The following is a 19,154-nucleotide window of genomic DNA, read 5'->3' on the forward strand; positions in this document are numbered from 1 at the left end:
TTAATACATGACTGTATTTGGAGGAATTTGGAGGAAGCCAAATTCCTCTGATTCTCCTTCCCTTACTCCAAATCACAATAGGACAGCTAGGAAATGTCAACTCCTATCTCCTGGACACAACACACACACATACACACACACACTCAACACACACGGACCCACATACACACAGACACGTGCAAACACACAGGTGCTTACACATTCAGACACGGACACTCAGACGCACAGGCATGCAGGTACCGAAAGACACGGAACACAGCACAGACTCATGCCCTCATGCACAAAGACAGATGCACGGATGCACGCTTGACATTCAAGAGAAGTCACACCCCGGTCACCACCGCCTCATTCCTCACCACGCTCCTCAATCTTTGGTTAATGAGGGAGGAGGATATGGAGGCCACCACAGCAGATACATTTGATGGGCCACAGCACTGGTTGGGAGAAACAGTCCAGTCACCATTTATTACTGGATAAGCCAGTGATAGGTGGGGCTAAGTCCATGTTGGTCATGCCTTTATGGAGCCTGGGGTGGTGACCAGGGGCTCCTATAGCTGTTTCTCTATCAGTGTGTTTCAGGAGAGGCTGGGGGACTCCTCAGATACTCATAGGCACTGGGTCCATTCAGTGGAATGAATGAAAGAGTGTCCATTCATTCATTCATTTGTCCATCAGATATTAATTGAGTGCCTTCCTTCTGCCAGGCCCTCCAAGAGGCTGGGAAACCTCTTAAGCTTGGCCTGCTGGCTTGAGCGCAGTGAGCCCCACTGTCCTTTTCACCCCAGGAGATGAGCTCTGAATTGCTGTCCAGCCAGCCCTCCTGGCATTCTCTGTCCTCCCTCTCTGCTCTACATCCCCAGTTCAGCTGGTGTAGCAAGGATGGTGGGAGTTACCCCAGACACCTCACTGGCCACTCCTGCTCAGCCCCCTTTCCTGGAGTGTCCTCACCTCCCTGGCCCCTAAGCCTTTATGGTGTCCTGGAGCTTAGCGTCTGGGCCTCTCCCCTTCTCTCTCTGTGCCACTCCCTTGGTGAGTTCATTGAGTCTCATGGCTTTAAATATCACCTACATGCCAACAACGCGAAAACTCACTATCTCTGGCTGGGACCTCTCCTGTGAACACTGGACTCAGGTTCATACCGAGCCCGTGACATTGCCCCAGGAAGTCCCACAGGCATCTCTAACTGAATATGGCTGATATTGAGCCCCAGTCTCAACCTGTTGCTCCCCCATGGGCACGAGCCTTGGCACCATCCTTGCCTCCTTCCTTTCTCTCAAAATCCACATTCAGCCTTTCAGAAAATCCTGTGTGCAGTGCCCTGGAAATATTTTCAACATTGATCCTATTTCACCCCCTTCACTGCTACCACTCTGGTTCACGCTGCCATCACCTCCTGCCTAAAATATAGCAACAGAGTTCTAACTCTTCTGTCAGCTTCTGTCCTCATCCCATTTCAGTAACTTATGAACACAGCAGCCAGAGCCTGTTCAAAAGTGAGATGGTGTCAGTCAACCAGAGCAAACCCCCAAATTCTCGCTGCAACCCACAGCGTCCTTGGGACTCTCCACACCTGCTCTTCCTTTGCCCTTCCTTGCTCACTCCATTCTCTTCTTACAGGGCTCAGTCCTGTTCCTCAGATATTCCAGGCATGCTCCCAAGCTAAGACCTTTGCACTTGCTGTTTGTTCTTCTTTTTCTTTTTATTTTTTGAAGCAGAGTTTCATTCTTGTTGTCCAGGCTGGAGTGCAATGGCACAATCTCAGCTCACCGCAACCTCTACCTCCCAGGTTCAAGAGATTTTCCTGCCTCAGCCTCCCAAGTAGCTGGGAATACAGGCATGCACCACCACTCCTGGTTAAAGTTTTTTGATATTTTTAGTAGAGACGGGGTTTCTCTGTGTTGGTCAGGCTGGTCTCGAACTCCCGACCTCAGGTGATCCGCCCGCCTTGGCCTCCCAAAGTACTGAGATTACAAGCGCCTGCCACTATGCCCGGCCGCAGTTCATTCTTGATCCCATCCCTACTCTAGAATTCCCCATCCCCTGTCTCTGCTTGATTTTTTTTCCCATAAGGCTCATCTCAGCTAACATATTACATCATTCACTTGTTAGTTTCATTTTTTTGTAGATTGCAAGTACCCTGAGGACCATAACCTCAGTACCCTTGAAAAGGACCTGGCATACAGGGGGGTCCACTCCAGAAAGATCTGTGGAGTGTGTGAATTGCTCACACTTACAAGTGAAGGAAGATGCTACATCTGTTTCATGGACCATGTGACTTCACAGGAAATTTAAGGGGCCCCAGCGATGTGTGTTCCTGGTGTGGCTCAGCTTGGTCCAGTTCTTCATTCTGCAGAGGTCTTGGGTTTAGGAACATTCCGGTGGCTGGATTGTGCCCCATCCAGCTCACACCTCTGCTTTTCCAGGAAGAATTAATTTAGGGTTGGGTGTGGTGGCTCATGCCTGTAAGCCCAGCACTTTGGAAGGCTGAGGTGGGTGGATCACCTGAGGTCGGGAGTTTGAGACCAACCTGACCAACATGGCGAAATCCCGTCTCTACTAAAAATACAAAAATTAGCCAGATGTGGTGGCGAGCGCCTGTAATCCTAGCTACTCAGGAGGCTGAAGCAGGAGAATCACTTGAACCCAGGAGGCAGAGGTTTCAGTGAGCCAAGATTGCGCCACTGCACTCCAGCCTGGGTGACAGAGCAAGACTCCATCTTAAAACAAAAAAAGAATTAATTGAGCTGTTTGGGAACATCGAAAATAAGCCCCAGGTCCCTTAGGAGATGCTCTACATGGATTGAAATCTGCTCTTTGGGGAGAAAGAAGAGTTGCTTGACTGCTTCTTCCCTTTCCTTTCACCTCCGTCCCTATCCTGAAATCTGTCCCCTGCCCCATGGCCCATGCTCCATCAGTGGCCACCCCTGCTGCTGTCAGCTCTGTCTCCCAAACATCTCCTTCCTTCTCACCATCACCATGGTTACACTCTGGTTTCCCCCCACCCCCCAACCCCGCAACCTGGGCTCCCTGCCTCCATTTCCAACCATAACTACCACATCAGCCAGGCTGACGTGTCTAAATCGGTTGTTCCCATCACACTTAGAATGAGAACTGAGGTCTCCCCTTGGTCCCAGGCCCATATGACTGGGTTCCTGTGCTGTCTCTGCTGTAGGACCTCACTCTACCCCTGCACTGGGCTCCTGCAGGACCAGCCACACCGCTGATCCTCAAACATGATGCTCTGTGTCTGCTGTAAGGACTCCACTCTTGCTGTTCTCTCTGCCAGCTACTCTTTTCCCTAGAAATCTTACCTGGTTCCCTTTCTTCTGTGGGACTACCTTATCAAAGTGACATGCCCCCAGGACCCACTGGTCCCTCCCCCAACACTCTCCACTCTCCAACTCCTCCCAGACCACTCAGAAACTATCTCAGCTGGGGCTGGGCCTGGTGGCTCACGCCTATAATCCCAACACTTTGGGAGGCTGAGGCAGGCGGATCACCTGAGGTCAGGAGTTTAAGACCAGCCTGGCTTACTTGGTGAAACCCCATCTTTACTAAAAATACAAACAATTAGCCAGGCATGGTGGCACATGCATATAATCCCAGCTACTCGGGAGGCTGAGGCGGGAGAATCACTTGAACCTGGAAAGCAGAGGTTTGGTGTCACTTGCACTCCTACCTGGATGAAAGAGCAAGAGAGTCCATCTCAACAACAACAACAACAACAACAACAACAAAACTATCTCAGGGTGCAGAGGGCAGGGAGAGCGTGTTTCACACTTGTTTATTACTTGTTTCTTACACTAGGATATAACCTTCCCAAAGGCACTGGCCCTCTTTGTTTGATTTACTCTTGGATCCCCAGGACTGACAATAGTGCTGGCACTCAGTGAGTGCTTAGTAAATATCTCTCGAGAGAATGAATGAATGAATGGGCTCTGGTGCCATCTTCTCTAGGGAACCCTTCTGGAAGGACCTCCTCTGGTCTGGGTTAGGGAACAGGTTCCCTCAGCACCACACGCTTCCTTCTATTCCAGCATGCAGCATAAATATTAGGTCTGTAGGTCTCCCTCCAGATGGCTAGCCCTCAGGGAGAGGGGCTGCTTCTATCCCCTCACAGCCTCCCCTGCGGCAGATGAGCTGTGCAGATGGGTTCGACAGACCTTAACTAGGAGTAGACTCAGGCCTTGCCCACCCCAGGTGCAGCTCAGCTCGCCTCCTTGGGCCTAAGCTCTGCACACCTCTGGGAGCCACCTGCCTACCTCTAGCGAATGGGGACCCAGCTGTTTTCCTCTGGAAGCCTGTTGCTTGCATTGATCTCGGGGCATTAGACTATGATTTACTTGAGTGTTCACATATTCACCCGCCCAGTCACTTCATTGCTGAGTCATCAAAGTACTTTTTTGGGTCAAATTCCCTGCCATGGCCTTTTCTGGGTGCTTGGGGTGCAGAAATGAATGGGATATAGCTCTGCCTTCAAGAAGCTCATAGCTTCTTGGGGATCCCAAGTGTGAACCAGCGAAATTGCAGCAAAGTGTGGTCAGGGTTGAATTGTGGACACATGTAGGGTGCCAGGGAGGCCCCAGAGGAGCTTCTGAATCAGAAGCAGGGGTAGGGAGTGGGGGCAGGGGGAATCCTTCTAGAAAAATCATCCCTGTCTCCCAGCTTCTCTCAAGATCTAGGTTAGAACTTCGTAGAGAATGATAGAAACTCACGTCTTCCAGCTTTAAAAAATTATTTTTGTTGTCCAGCCCAGGACTAGCATTTTATAGACCAGGGGTCAGCAAACTATACCAAATGAAGACTGCTGCCTGGTTGTGTAAATCAAGTTAAGCTTCACTGTAACACAGCCACACATATGCCTCCTTATTGTCAGTGGCCACAAGAGCAGAGTTGGGTAAATGGGACAGAGACTACATGGCCCAAAAAGCCTAAAATATTCAACATCTGATCCTTTACAGAAAAAGTTTGCCGATCTTTGTTACAGATGTTCAAAAAATATTGTTGGATGAAGTCAACTCAAATCAGACCTTCAGAATCCTGTGTTGCCAATCTGAGTCCAAGTCTTTTGTCCAGGGACACCAAAATGAACCAAATACTCTATGCTCTATGCTCTTCTTTCTTAAAAACAAGGAAATGGAGGTGTTGAACTGTTAGGAATTGCCACTGAAGAATCCTCTATCTCTTCTTAACAAAAAGCATTCATTGAGCCGTTATAAGGGCAGCAATGAATGAGACAAGTTTCCTGCCCCCAGGCGCTTACTGCCTAGCAGATAAAGCATGACATAATTCGAACTGCACCTGGTAAGCCCTGTGCTCAGGGAGTGTGGCTCCCAGTGTGGGGCTTGGCTTTGCTTGCTGGCTTCCGCCTTCTACGTTCAGGCCTCACCTCTGCCACGCAGTGTCTCCCAAGTTGAGCTGTTTTTCCAAGGGCCCTCCCCGCCAGGCTGTGCTCTTCTTGGGGCCAGGGACTGCGTCTCCCTCATCCATCTTGGCCTCCCCAGCACTGAGCACAGGATCCAGCACACAGAAGGAGCTCAACCCACATTTACTGCACAGCTGGGCTCCTACAGCCCCACCCCAGACACAGTCGTAGGTAACAGGTCACCATAACCAAATGGCCTGTTAGGAATTCCAGTTAAGAGCAACGTCTTGAGGGAATTCATAAAAGGAAATGACGAGCAGGGTATGATATTTTTTCCTTTAAGAAAAAGAATCTAAAAATTGCATCGTGTTGCCTCCCTCCCTCTTCCCAGCTGCCTGACTGACTTCACATTCCACGGGCTTTTCAATGAAACCAGATCCCAGGCTGACCTGAGAGCTGGGCTTGATGTGAGAAGTAATTATTGAAAGAGACAGGGGCAATCTATATAATAAAATGCCTCCTACATGCTTCATAAAAGTGATCTGAGGGTAATGGCAACCCTTGTGCTGTTGGGGAGGGGAGGTGGAAGGGTCTGGAGCAGAGGCGGGGATGCTCCTGGGAGGAGAGCAAACCTCCTTCTAAAGAGATGGCCTGAGAACCTTTGGCTTTGCTGTCCCAGGCATCAAGGACTCTCAGCCCCTCTCTTGGAAATCCCTTTCTCAGGGAATAGGTAGCCTTGTTAGTTTTTGCTGATACTTGAGACATTTCCTTGGGGCCTCAGACTGCTTTCTCTTGATAATATGTCTCAGGTGGATTTAAGATTGCAGCTGTTACATCAGGATTTAACTTTGACTTACTTGACTTGCGGGGGAAGAGAAAAATTTCTCTCTTTTTTTTTTTTTTTCATTAGAAGTTCCAATCTGGCACTGCCTGGTGGGTTACTTCATCCAATTATTCAAGAAATATTCACTGAGCGCTTATTACATGCCAAGCACTGGGCTGAGAATATAATGGTGAATGCTAGGGTGAGTCCATACCCTAGCAGAGTTGGGAGATGGTTACTCAAATAGTCAAGGACCCCACAGCAATGATAAAGTACTGTCCTGTGGGAACTCATGCAGAAGGCAGGAAGGACTTCCTGGAGAAGGTGATGTTTTAGCTGAGGTCGACTGAGTAGGAGTTCGCCAGACAAAGACGGGGAGGGAAGGGCGTTGCAGGCAGAGGGAACAGCATGTATGAAGGTCTGCACTCCGGAAAGGAGAGAGACTCAGCTTTTGCCTGCCCTCTGCTGTGATGAGGGCCTCTATATAGGCCTGGTCCTTGACTCGTGAAGGATGGAAGGGCAGGGCCCACCACCAGGAGGGAGATAAAAACAATTGTGTGCACTCACGGAGGAAATATTCTGCTGTGTCAGCTTCGTAATCTGCATCCTCTGGGAAGTGGTCGATTTGCTTGCACAGACCTTTGAAATTCCCTGCAAAACAAGGGGAGAAGGAGCGCATGAAACATCGTAGTTTTGGGGGCGCTTAGGGCCCACCTGCCTCTTCTTGACTTCTGGCTCTTTGGAAACTCACTCAGCCCTCTCCCTCACCCCTGAAGGAAGGTTTCATTTTATCTGTTTGGACATCTGCCTGGTGAATCACAACACACACCCGCAGTACTGCGGAGAGGATCTAAAGCCGACGACTTCAAAACGCTGCCTTCTGTCCCTGCACCGAAGCTTCTGAGGATTAGCGGAGGCTTGGCAGCGGTGGAGGCTTGATTCCGGGCTGGGGACTGCCACGGAGGAGGCTGGTGAATACTCCTCAGCCCGTCTCTGTGCCCCAGCTTGGCTGGGAGTCACCCTGCATTTTACATGTGAGAAAGCAGCAGATCACTTTCTAAAGGGGACACACCCCGCACTGGTGCTGCCAGATGCTGCCACAGACTTTTAGAAGAGCCTGCAAAACACTTTCCCATCTGCAATTGCACGGAATTCACCAAACCCAGCCGCCAACCGTTCTGAAATAAATATGGGGGTGGGGAGGAGATTGAGCCACCTGGGGGCTGTACCCTTGGCCAAGTTCTTGAACTACAACTCAATTTGGTTCCACCACAGGCCTGTGAGACGGGTCTTATCATCTCCATTGTACAGATGAGGAAACTGAGGCTCCGAGAGGCTAAAGTATCTGAGTAAGTACTTGTGGCTAGGAAATGATGGAATCAGGGCTCCAACTAGGGTCTTTTGACTCTACACATTTCCTTGGTGCCCGCTGGGAAGGTGAGAACTGGCTCGGGGCAAATCCCAGCACAGTGTCACAGGCAGGTCCTCCCCTATATTCACTGATGAGTGAGTGAACTCTTGAATGCAGCCTTTCTAAAAACCAGTAAGTAGCATAGACCGTACAATCACCAGACCAGCGGCTTCCTGACAGCAGAGACTTTGTTTCATTCACCGTCTTATCCCCAGCACCAGCATAGGCACCGCGAACGTCCTTTAACCTTCTCTGAGTGGAAGAAGAATTGGGTGGGGTGTATGCACAGTGGATAAGATGCAGGTTGCACAGCCAGACTGCCTGGGTCCAGCTGTGCGTCACTCAGTGTCCTCACCTGAGAGTGGCAATAACAAGAATTCTTCCCTGGCAGATTGTCGTGGAGGTTCACTGAGCTGATGCATGTTGAGTAGTCAGAACAGTGCCTGACACATTTAGGAAGTCCTTGGGGGCATTGACGTGAGAGAGAAATGAAATTTGACTATGTCCAGCCACTGACTTAGTAGCTAGTGTGACCTAATTAATAGAGCCCTCAATACATGTTGGCAATGATTTCCTTCTACAGTCCTGAGACTATGTCTTATAAAGTAGGGGCAGATTCCAGTATGTACTATAGATATTACTCTAGAATTTTATGGTATTACATATACATTTTTTTTTTTTTTTTTTCTGAAATGGAGTCTCACTCTGTCACCCAGGCTTAAGTGCAATGGCACGATCTTGGCTCACTGCAACATCTGCCTCCCTAGTTCGAGCGATTCTCCTGCCTCAGCATCCCAAGTAGCCGGGGTTACAAGCACACACCACCATGCCCGGCTAATTTTTGTATTTTAGTAGAGACGGGATTTCACCCTGTTGGCCAGCCTGGTCCCCCACTCCTGACCTCAAGAGATCTGCCTACCGTGGTCACCAAAAGTTCTGGGATTACAGGCACGAACCACTGTGCCCAGCCTAGACCTATATGTATGTACAAAATATAGAACTATATATTAGGTTGGTGCAAAAGCAATTGTGGTTTTTGCCATCCAAGTAATACTGAAACCGTAATTACCTTTGCACCAGCCTAAAAGGACACAGGTATACAGTATACAGGGATACTTATCACTACATAGAAATATAAGCATTTTAGGAACCTCTGGCTATGCTTCATATAATGGAAAAGAGGAACCTCTGTAACTTCCTTTCACACATGAGCTCTCCCTGTACCAAATTTACCAACTTTCTTGAGTTGTACAAGAAAAACAATTCCCCAGAGCATATCGGGACTTCTGGTCGCTTCACTGAAGCTTGGTAGGGCCACTCAAAATGGTCCCATGGGCAGGTGTCTTCTCTGAGTGTTTTGGATTCCCTGCTTTTTGCTGTTCCCACCCCTCTCCTGTCATGGCCCCTCTGCCCTCCTGCATCTTGGGATGTTAAAAGGAAGCCTTGTCTCCTCCGTAGTACCTTGTTTCCCTAATCCAACCACACACCCTTCTCTGTGGGAAAAGTCTTCATACCAGCTGCTAAGAGGATAACAAATTCTCCCTATTGTTACAATTACGAATCAGTGTATTTGAAAAGCATTTGTGAAGCACTTTCATATTCTTTCAATTCAATCTGACAAATATTTCAGCAAGCTGGTGCCAGGCATCTTTATAAAGACTCTGTGCAGGAGTGAGGCTCAGAGAGCAGTACTGACATGCCCCGAGGCATCGCACAAATTGAGGACAGAGCTTAACCCAGAAGGGCCCCAGCTGCATCCTGGTGGGCCACACCCACTCCTGTTCCGGGTGGAAAGGGAGGGATTATGAAGATGGATCATGGAGTCCAAGCTGGGTAAACAGGGAAATGAGGACCTGAAGGGCAAGTGAGGCAGTGCAAAGGCAGGGGTGCGGGGTGGAGCAGGGAGGGCAGTCAATGCTTTTGAGCCTGGGGTCGGGGTGGGGTCAAAGCATTATTGAAATGGGGCTGCATGGGAGTGAGCTGCAAGGGTGGCACGTGGTAGCCAGAGAGTGGGATGTAAAAGACAGAGTGGAGGGGGTGCGGGTATTAGAAATGCCAAGGGCAAGGGTAAGACCCCACAGGAATAGGAGCTCACATTCTACAGGGAGCCTGGTGGCTCTTCCGGTGCAAGCCTGGGCCTCACTCATCCTTGGACCATTGGCTCCTAGCACAGTGCCTGGCACAGAAGGAGGGTTCAGGAGATGCTAATAGAGAGGCCGTGTGAGATAATCAGTGGCCCAGACCTCTCCTCGAGGCCTAGACCTGGGTATCCAACTGCCTATTTGATGTCTCTTGGTGAATGTTTTAAAGGCACTGAACGTGAACTCCTGATCTTTCCCTCCTGCCTGGTGCTCTGGAGGCCCCAGTTAGCTCGGCAAATGCTTCTCCAGGGCTTCCTGGTGTAAGCCTGAGCCTAGTTGTCAGCGCCGACATCTGTCTCTTCCTCCTCCCTGCAGGCTGCATCCATCAGGGTGTCCTGTCTGTGTTAGATCCTTAGTGTCTCAAACTTGCCTGATGCCTCTGAGACAGCACCGCCCACCACCAGGCCACCATCCCTGCTCCCTGGATGGCTGCCGTGGCCTCCCCACTCATCAGTTTGCACCCACTCTTATCCTTCTCTACAGAGCTATGACAGTGATCCTTTGTACATGCAAATCTGATCATGCCACCTCCAGCTCGGAAACACTCCAGCTTCCCAGTGCTCTCGGGGAAAAGCTCAACATCTCTAACAAAGCCTGACCCCCAACCTCCACCTCTGGCCTCACCTCCCACCTGCCTCCTCCCTCCCTGCGCATCTCTGCCGTCTTTCCTGCCATGCTCCCTCCTACCTCAGGACCTTGGCACATGCATGCAGGTCCTGCTGCCTGAGCGCCCACCATGTCCTCTGTTGCCTCTTTCTCCTAACCTCCCTGTGTCTCCCTGCACTGTGCTACTGGGGTGTCCTTCACTAGCTGGCTAGTGCTGGCTGCTTTGTGTTGGGGGGAAATATTAAGGCCTGTATGCTATTAGTGGGAATGTTCTAGTAGAGAGGGAAGAAGGGAGGGGCTGGGGGCAGCGGCTCAGGCTTTAGCTTTGGGAAGCTGAGACAGGAGGATCCCTTGAACCCAGGAATTCAAGACCAGCCTGGGCAACATAGCAAGACCCTGTATCTACAAAAAATAAAAACTAATTAGCCAAATGTGGTGGTATGTGTCTGTGGTCCTAGCTTACTTGGGAGGCTGAGGCAGGAGGATCCCTTGAACCCAGGTGTTCGAAGCTGCAGTGAGCTAGGATAGCACCACTGCACTCCAGTCTGGTGACAGAGCAAGACTCTGTCTCAAAAATAAAATCAAAATAAAAAAGTAAAAGAAAGGAGGACAGAAGAGATGACCTGCAGAGATGGGGGCACAATACAGGTGCACTGCACAAGGAGACGAGGCCCAGGACACAGTGCAAGGATGGGTGGTGCTGTGCCAGGAGGGACGGCAGAGCTCGTGGGTGCAGTGCTGGGGATGGGCAGACATGGTGGGAGGGTATAACATTTCTCTTCTGCTTGCTTCTATTTTCCCGACGAAATGGGAAGTAGGAGCATTAACTGAGAGGACGGGGAGGAAGGGTTGGGGATGGGAGGACAGAGGAAGGGAAGCGAGAGTGGGAGGGAGTGGACCAGGCTGTGAAGTATGTGTGTCAGTGGCATGAAGGCCTCTTCTGAGATTCTGTGGCTTTCTCCGGCCACATTCAGGGCGTGGGTGCAGTTAGCTGGAGAGTTGCCTCTAACCAGGAGGAGGTCTGTGAGGTGAGTGCAACAGGGAGAGGGTGGAAAGGGAGGGATTATGAGGATGGATCATGGAGTCCAAGCTGGGTAAACAGGGAAATGAGGACCTGAAGGGCAAGTGAGGCAGTGCAAAGGCAGGGGTGTGGGGTGGAGCAGGGAGGGCAGTCAATGCTTTGAGCCTGGGGTTGGTGTGGGGTCAAAGCATTATTGAAATGGGAGTGCATGGGAGTGAGCTGCAAGGGTGGCGCGTGGTAGCCAGAGAGTGGGATGTAAAAGACAGAGTTGAGGGGGTGCGGGTATTGGAAATGCCAAGGGCAAGGGTAAGACCCCGAATGAGGCAGCTCGGAACAGGTGGAGGTAGGATGATCTTCAAGTACCCACTGGAAAGGTCATACAAATTAATAGATAAGGCAAAACTACAATGTTCACTCATATGTTCTGTATACATCAAGTATATATTAAGAAACTGCCTACCCGGTTAAAATGTGAAGGGCAAATGATTCATCAAATTATTCTAATAAGCCCCAAACCACCGACTGGGTTTTAGAAATGAATGGTATGATCTTTTGATGATGAGGCTGTTAGGAGCTAAATGATGACTTGACTGGATCATGCTTTGACACAGGGAACCATACCAGATGCTCCCTAAACTTCCCTGTTAGAGTAAGGGTCATTCCATCTCGGCGAGTGCAGAATCTTCTCCTAACTTGTCCTCTACTGTTCGACTGGAGGACCTCTCCGTGCCCAGCAGCCTCAGGAGGTCAGGGCCAGTAGGAAGACTCTGCTTCTCTTGCCCCCACCCTTGGGGTGGGCCTTGGAGCTTATAGAACCTGAGAACAGAGCTGAGATCTCAACCCAGCCTTGGGCAGCGAGGAGAGGAGATGGAGCCTTGGTCCCAGCCCCTCTCTTCTCTCTGCGGGGCCCAACACAGGAGCCACCCCTGCCCCCAGCCAGCTTCCCTGACATAGTAAGACTGGTTGGTACAACAGTATTTCAATATTTAACAATGGGTGAGGCAGCGCTGGCACATCAGGTTGGAGTGAAGGGGTCAAGGCCAGGGACTGGAGGGGCTGCTTTCCTGGTCGTGGAATCTCCAAGGATGATAACGGGAGCAGCACTGGAGGCAGAGGCAGTGAGCCAGCGCTCAGCTCCCCAAGGACTGAATGACGGTGGCCATGAGGGAATCAGACAGGTAGGCTGAGATGTGTTTCACAGAGACAGGGAGTTTAGGGAGGAGGCAGGGAAATGGACCGGAAATGTTGATGAGGTCCAGGGAGGCCTGGGATGTGGGCAGTAAAATACTCTCAACAGTGAGAGTTTGCAGGGGCGGTGGTGTCCTTCTGGGAGAGCCAGGTTTCCATTAGAGCAAGGACAGGATGGGGGGATTCTGCTGGCACTGTGACCTAAATTCTAGAAGGTGCCATGGCAAGGATTTAGGAGGGCGGAGGAGTTAGAGATCCAGCCAGATCAGGGGACACACGGCCCTGAGGGACAAGTGATGAGTAGGGAGGAGTGATGGGGATAAACTGGGATACAGGTCACGGTGAGATTGGTTCCAACGCCTCTGGTGGCGATGAGGCTGTGAGGGTCGGCTGGAGGAGCACAGGGTCTCCAGGAGCACTTGGAGCTCAGTGGGCCCTGGATTCAGTCTGACTAATGGTGGTGCTGGGGAAGGGTGTGGGAGGGGAGGGGGTACTAGCAGCACTCAAGCATTAGAGGTGATTTGAACTTCGTAGGACATCTGCATCAACAGATGTCACTCCAGTAAGAGGAGAGTGGTGAGAGGTGATGAAATGAATGAGATTTCATTTTACTAAGGCCAGCCTAGGGTTCCATTGTATTTCCTTCTGGTTGGTGGTAATCCACCCTGGGGGTTGTGATGGCTTCAGGCACAGATGGATCCAGGTGCTCCAAAATCTGGAATCTCTCTCCATCTCTGACTTTGCTCCCAGCTGGCTTCATTTCTAGGCATCCTCTCTCCCTATGGTGGAGACTAAGGGTCAAGTGCCTAGCACTGGGATGGTAGAGGAAAATCTAATCGAATCTCTGCCTTTCAGGCTCACATTCTAGGGAGAAAGACAGACGGCACAGAATTTACTAGAGTGCAACACCTCACATGATATATTAGAAGGAGGTATGAGGCCTTATGGCAGCACAATTGTTCAGCTATCATTTATGTAGCACCAACTCTATGCCATGCTTTGTGCAACCTGCTGAGAACACAGAGGGGGAGAAATATACTTTCTGTCCTCAAGGAACTTGCAGTCTATGGTAGCAGACAGAAAACACACGCTGTGGTGTAGAGGATGTGTGTGATGATGGAGGACAGCAGAGCGTGTCTGGGGCACACAGAAGGAAGGCGTGTCCAGGTGTGAGAGTTTGTGGGTGACACAGGTCTCCTGAGGAAGAGCAGGTGCCTGAGCTGACACAAAGTGGAGGAGTCAGCCTGGTGAAGCAGGGAGGGGTCTGTGTGTGTGTGTGTGTCTGTGTATGTGTGCATGTGTGTGTGTGTGCATGGGCGTGTGTGTCTGTGCATGTGCGTGTGTTTGTGTGTCTGTGTGTGCATGAGGGTGTGTGTGTGCATGGGTGTGTGTGTGCATGGGTGTGTATCTGTGTGTGCATGTGCGTGTGTGTGTCTGTGCATGTGCGTGTGTGTGTCTCTGTGTGTGTGTCTGTGTGTCATGGGTGTGTGTGTGTATGGGTGTATGTTCGTGTGTGTCTGTGTGTGCATGTGTGTTTGTGTGTCTGTGTCTGTGTACGTGTGTCTGTGTCTGTATGTGTACGTGTGTGTCTGTGTCTGCATGTGTGCCTGTGTATGTGTGTGCATGTGTGTTTGTCTGTGTGTACATGGGTGTGTGTGTGCATGGGTGTGTGTGTATCTATGTGTGTGTATGTGTCTGTGTGTGTAGGTGTGATGAGGACGTAGTGGAGGGGTGAGGAGGGCTTTCTAGCAAGAGCAGTCAGGGAAGTGTGGGACACAGGAGGGAACACACTGTCCCCGTGGGTGGGAGAAGGTTTCCTAGAGCAGAGTTGGGAGTAACAGGACTTGAGAGAAGGCCCGAAGCCAGCAGTGTGCGTGCCGGCTCGCCCCTGCTCAAGGGAGCTCATCGCCAGTGTCTTCCCAGCTCTTGTTAGCAGTTTGAAATTGAACACGGTTGGCGTATTCACACCGTGGGAACCCATGGCAAATGCTACAAACCGAGGTCCCCACCTCCCACCCAGGAAACTGGTTGTTAAACATTTACCAGCACGCCACTGGATGAAGGGTGATCCTGTGTGAGGGGTCAGCTGGTATACAAAGACGTGACAAATTGGTGGGATTGGAGATTTGCAAAAGGACTGGGCCCATCGGAGGGCTGGGTGGGTGAGAGTGAGGGTGGACGATGACTGGAGCGGAGCGCAGGGGTCTCACGCTCGGCTGCCTCCTCGGGAACTGGCTTTCAGCTTCCGGAGGAAAGGGGATGCAGGGAAGACTCTCCCACCAAGGGTTATTCAGCTAAGGGGCTCAACAACCATGACTCTCCATGGAACCCCCATCCCAGAAGAGTGGCCGTGCCCCGCCAACCGCCAAGCCGAGTGAGTTGAGGCCCTGCCGAGGCGGAAAGGCCAAGGGCTGCGCCGTGGGCTGGTACAGTTCTGGCTCCAGGAGTTCACCGTTTCAGGCTGGGAATTGCAGCTTGCAGGTATTAAGTAGTTTAAGAGGAGGTTTCATCAGCTTTGTAAAAAGCACATTAATATCTCACACCAACTGCTGTCTTGTTTCTTTAGACACAATAAGCTCCTCATAAACCTGGTCATTAGGGGCTGAACAGACTCTGTTTTATTTTCCACATATTCATGAGAAGCTGAAAGAGCAGCTCTGGAGCCAGGAGGGGACACGGTGGAGCGAGCTGAGGCGTGGGGAGGAGGCTGTCTGAGTAAATTTTTAAGTGAAGCAAATGAAGGGTTTGGTGGGAGCTGCTTTCTCTATGTTTTCAACCTTTGCTGCTCCTGGCTTTTTGCTTTCCTGGCAACACCCTCCCTGACGGCAGGGATTCGGGAGGCCTCAGGGAGGGTGGGCCATGCCTGGCTTGTTTCTGGCTGGAACCCCAGGGCCCTGGGCACAGCGCAGCCACCAGCTTGGGTTGGATGGTTTGCAACAACAGAACATGTGGCATCCTGTGAGTTTGATCGTTCTCTCATTCGTTCATTCATTCTTTCAGTGAGTAGTTTCTCTTTTCTTTTTTTTTTGGGAAGGAGGGAGGGGAGGAAGGGCTAGGGGTCAAGAAGGGACGGGGCAGTCTCAATGGCTACTTTCGAATGCCTACTGTGTACTAGCCACTGGGCAGGGTGAGATGAAGTAAGTAGTCTGTCCTGCTTGCCTGCCGTGAATTTGCTCCTTCCATTGACTCTGAGCTCCCACTTCACTGAAGTCCCCAGCACTCAGGAGCTGGCCCCAACAATGAGCAATTGCTCATCCAACCTTCAGTTGCATCCTGTCCTGGCTCTCGTCTCCATAGCTACCTCTTTAGTTCTTCTTCTTTTTATTGAGACAGGGTCTTGCTGTGTTGCCCAGGCTGGAGTGCAGTGGTGCAATCATGGCTCACTGCAGCCTTGACCTTCTGGGCTCAAGAGATCCTCCCAACTCAGCCTCCCGGGTAGCTGTGACTACAGGCATGTGTAGTCTAATTTTTCTATTTTTTTGTAGAGAGGGGTCTCGCCATGTTGCCTAGGCTGTTCTTGAGCTCCTGGGCTCAAGTGATCCGCCCTCCTCAGCCACTCAGGGCTCCTTCTTTAGTTTTTCTTTTCTTTCTTTTTTTTTCTGGAGACAGTCTCTGTTGCCCAGGCTGGAGTGCAATGGCACGATCTCAGCTCACTGCAACCTCCGCCTCCCAGGTTCAAGCAATTCTCCTGCCTCAGCCTCCCAGGTGGCTGGGATTACAGGCACCAGCCATCACCCCTGGCTAATTTTTCGTATTTTTAGTAGAGATGGGGTTTCGTCATGTTGGCCAGGCTGGTCTTGAGCTCATGACCTCAGGTGATCCACCTGCCTTGGCCTCCCAAAGTGCTGGGATTACAGGCATGAACCACTGTGCTGGGCCCCTTTAGTTCTTTACACATGATTTGGGGGAGGAGATTGGGCTCCAGAGTTAGAAAGATCTGGCTTCTAAGCCTGGCTCTGTTACCTAGTAGCTGTATGAATTTGAGCAAGTTATGTGAAAACTGTGCCTCAGTTTCCTTTGCTGTAAGAAGGCAATATCAGTCCTTGCTGAGGGGGTAAGGGGATTAACTCTGAAGACTCAATGAAATAACAGAAGTGAAGGGCCCCATTGCAGTTCCTAACCCAGAACAGATACTCAACAACGTAGGTCCTCCTTTTTCTTCTTCTTCAAATGACACCTCTTTCAGGAGGCCTTTCTCAACTGCCCTTAGCTGGGAAGACTCTTTCCTCTCCTATGCTCCTTTGCAGTGCTTTTTCAGCATTTTAATGGGCATGGGAAGCCCCTGGGGATCACGTTAAGCCAGGTTCAGATTCGGTGACACTCTGTATTTCTCATGAGTTTGCAGCAGTACCCACGCTGCCAGGCCCCAGTGGGGGGCCACGCTTTGGGTTGGGTAGCGAGGCTGCCAAGCACCTTTTAGCTGCTTTGGTCATATTCTGTTTGTGTATTGTTGTTTGGGAACAAGAAGCTGGAACTCTGTAAGCTCCTTAAGGGCAGCATTTCTTCTAGAGGATTCCCTGAATATATCATATTTTCCTTGATTCTAAGACGTTCACATGCAAATTTCAATGTTTCTGAAATTGAGATGTGTCTTATAATTCATGAGTTCACTTCACTGCAGTGTGTCTCTTTTCCCCCGAAAAATCATTATCACATTGATGGTGTGCCTTTTAATTAATGGTAATGGCTGCCTGACAAAAGTTTATTAAAACAAATAAATAAATGAATGAGTTAGTGTGTGTGGGTGGCCAGGGACTGTACTACACGTTTCCATTCACCTAAATAGTTGAGCATCATGTCAAATATTAGAATCCCTGGGGCACCAGGATCTTTTGCACTTCTCTTATGAAAAACCTACTTGACTATACCTGGCCAGGCATGGTGGTTCATGCCTGTAATCTCAGCACTTTGGGAGGCTGAGGTGGGCAGATCACCTGAGGCAAGGAGTTCGAGACTCCCCTGGCCAACATGGTGAAACCCCATCTCTACTAAAAATACAAAAATTAGCCAGGCCTGGTGGTAGGGGCCTGTAATCCCAGCTACTCAGGAGGTTGAGACCTGAGAATTGCTTGAATCTGGGAGGCGGAGGTTGCAGTGAGCTGAGATTGTGCCATTGCCCTCCAGCCTAGGCTACAAGAGCAAGAATTCATCTCAAAAAACACAACCAAACAAACAACCAAACAAAAAACACCTATTTGACTATTTGACTATATCTGGCTGAGCATGGTAGCTCATGCCTGTAATCCCAGCACTTTGGGAGGCCAAGGTGGGCAGGTCACTTGAAATCAGGAGTTCTAGACCAAACTGGCCAACATGGTGAAACCCGGTCTCTACCCAAAATGCAAAAATTAGTTGGGTGTGGTGGCACACACCTGTAGTTCCAGCTACTGGGGAGGCTGAGGTGGGAAAATTGCTTGAACCCAGGAGGTGGAGGTTGTAGTGAGCTAAGATCATGCCACTGTACTCCAGCCTGGGTGACAGAGTGAGACCCTGCCCCCACTCCGTATCTACTTGAATATATCAAAATATACATATAGCCCGCAACTCAGCAATTCTGCTTAGAAATGTGTGTTGAAGAAACACTTGCATACAATGCACACGATGTATGAGAATGTTCATAATAGCACTGCTCATAACAACAACTAACTGGGAATAGCCCACATTTCTATTATTAGAAAAATGATAGCAGTTTGTAGTATATTGATGTAATGTAGTATGCAGCAGTGAAAATGAGTGAATTACAGCTATACAAGTCAACCCAGATGAATTCCACAAACAAAGCACTGGACAGAAAAAATCAAGCTGCAGAAAAATGCATACGGCATAATTCCATTTTCACAAAGTTAAAAACATGTACAACTAAGTTATAGATTATTTAGAAATACATGTGTATATGGCAAAACTATAAAGTCAAGCAAGAGAATGATAAACATCAAGTTTAAGAGTGTTTGTAGCTGGGCGTGGTGGCTCACACCTGTAATCCCTGCACTTTGGGAGGTGGAGGTGGGAAGATCGCTTGAGCCCAGGAGTTCCAACCCAGCCTGGGCAACATGGCGAAATCCTGTCTCTACAAAAAAATTAAAAAAATTAACCAAGCATGGTGGTGCACACCTGTAGTCCCAGCTACTCAGGGTGCTGAGGCAGGAGGACTGCTGGAGCCTGGGAAGTTGAGGCTGCAGTGAGCCGTGATTGTGCTACCGCACACCAGCTTGTGTGACAGAGGAAGACCCTGTCTCAAAGAAAAAAACAAAGAATGTTTTCCTGAGATAGGGTGGGGCACACAACTGCTTCAATGTCCCAGGAATGCTCTATTTTTTAACTTGGTAGTGAGTGCATAGGCACTCTTCATTTTATCGTTATTCTTTATTCCCTGCTGTGACAGAAGCTGTTTCCAAATATATCTTGTTCTTTTCAAGTTTTCCCTGGACATATGGCTTCCCAGAATGTAGACTTTAGTTCCCAACTTCCCTTGCAGCTAGAGGTGGCCATGTGACAAAGTTTTGACCAATGGGATGCAAGCGGAAATGGTGGGAACGACTTAGGAGGAAAGGCCTTCAGGGCATGGGATGTGCCCTTCTCAGTCCTTTCCTCTTGGCATG

At 50.0% G+C, this 19,154-nt stretch overlaps 1 protein-coding gene across 1 annotated transcript in view; it reads right to left on the bottom strand.

The window, feature by feature from the left end:
- The window catches only part of CACNG2 (calcium voltage-gated channel auxiliary subunit gamma 2), a 140,455-nt gene that overhangs the window by 18,703 nt on the left and 102,598 nt on the right, over positions 1–19,154 (bottom strand). Inside the window, exon 2 of the mRNA XM_023222085.2 lies at positions 6,756–6,839. Within this exon, the coding sequence (XP_023077853.1) occupies positions 6,756–6,839 (84 nt within the window). The remainder of the gene's footprint in view (positions 1–6,755; positions 6,840–19,154) is intronic.

The sequence above is a fragment of the Piliocolobus tephrosceles genome, chromosome 19 (assembly GCF_002776525.5).
Source record: "Piliocolobus tephrosceles isolate RC106 chromosome 19, ASM277652v3, whole genome shotgun sequence".
Classification (NCBI taxonomy): domain Eukaryota; kingdom Metazoa; phylum Chordata; class Mammalia; order Primates; family Cercopithecidae; genus Piliocolobus; species Piliocolobus tephrosceles.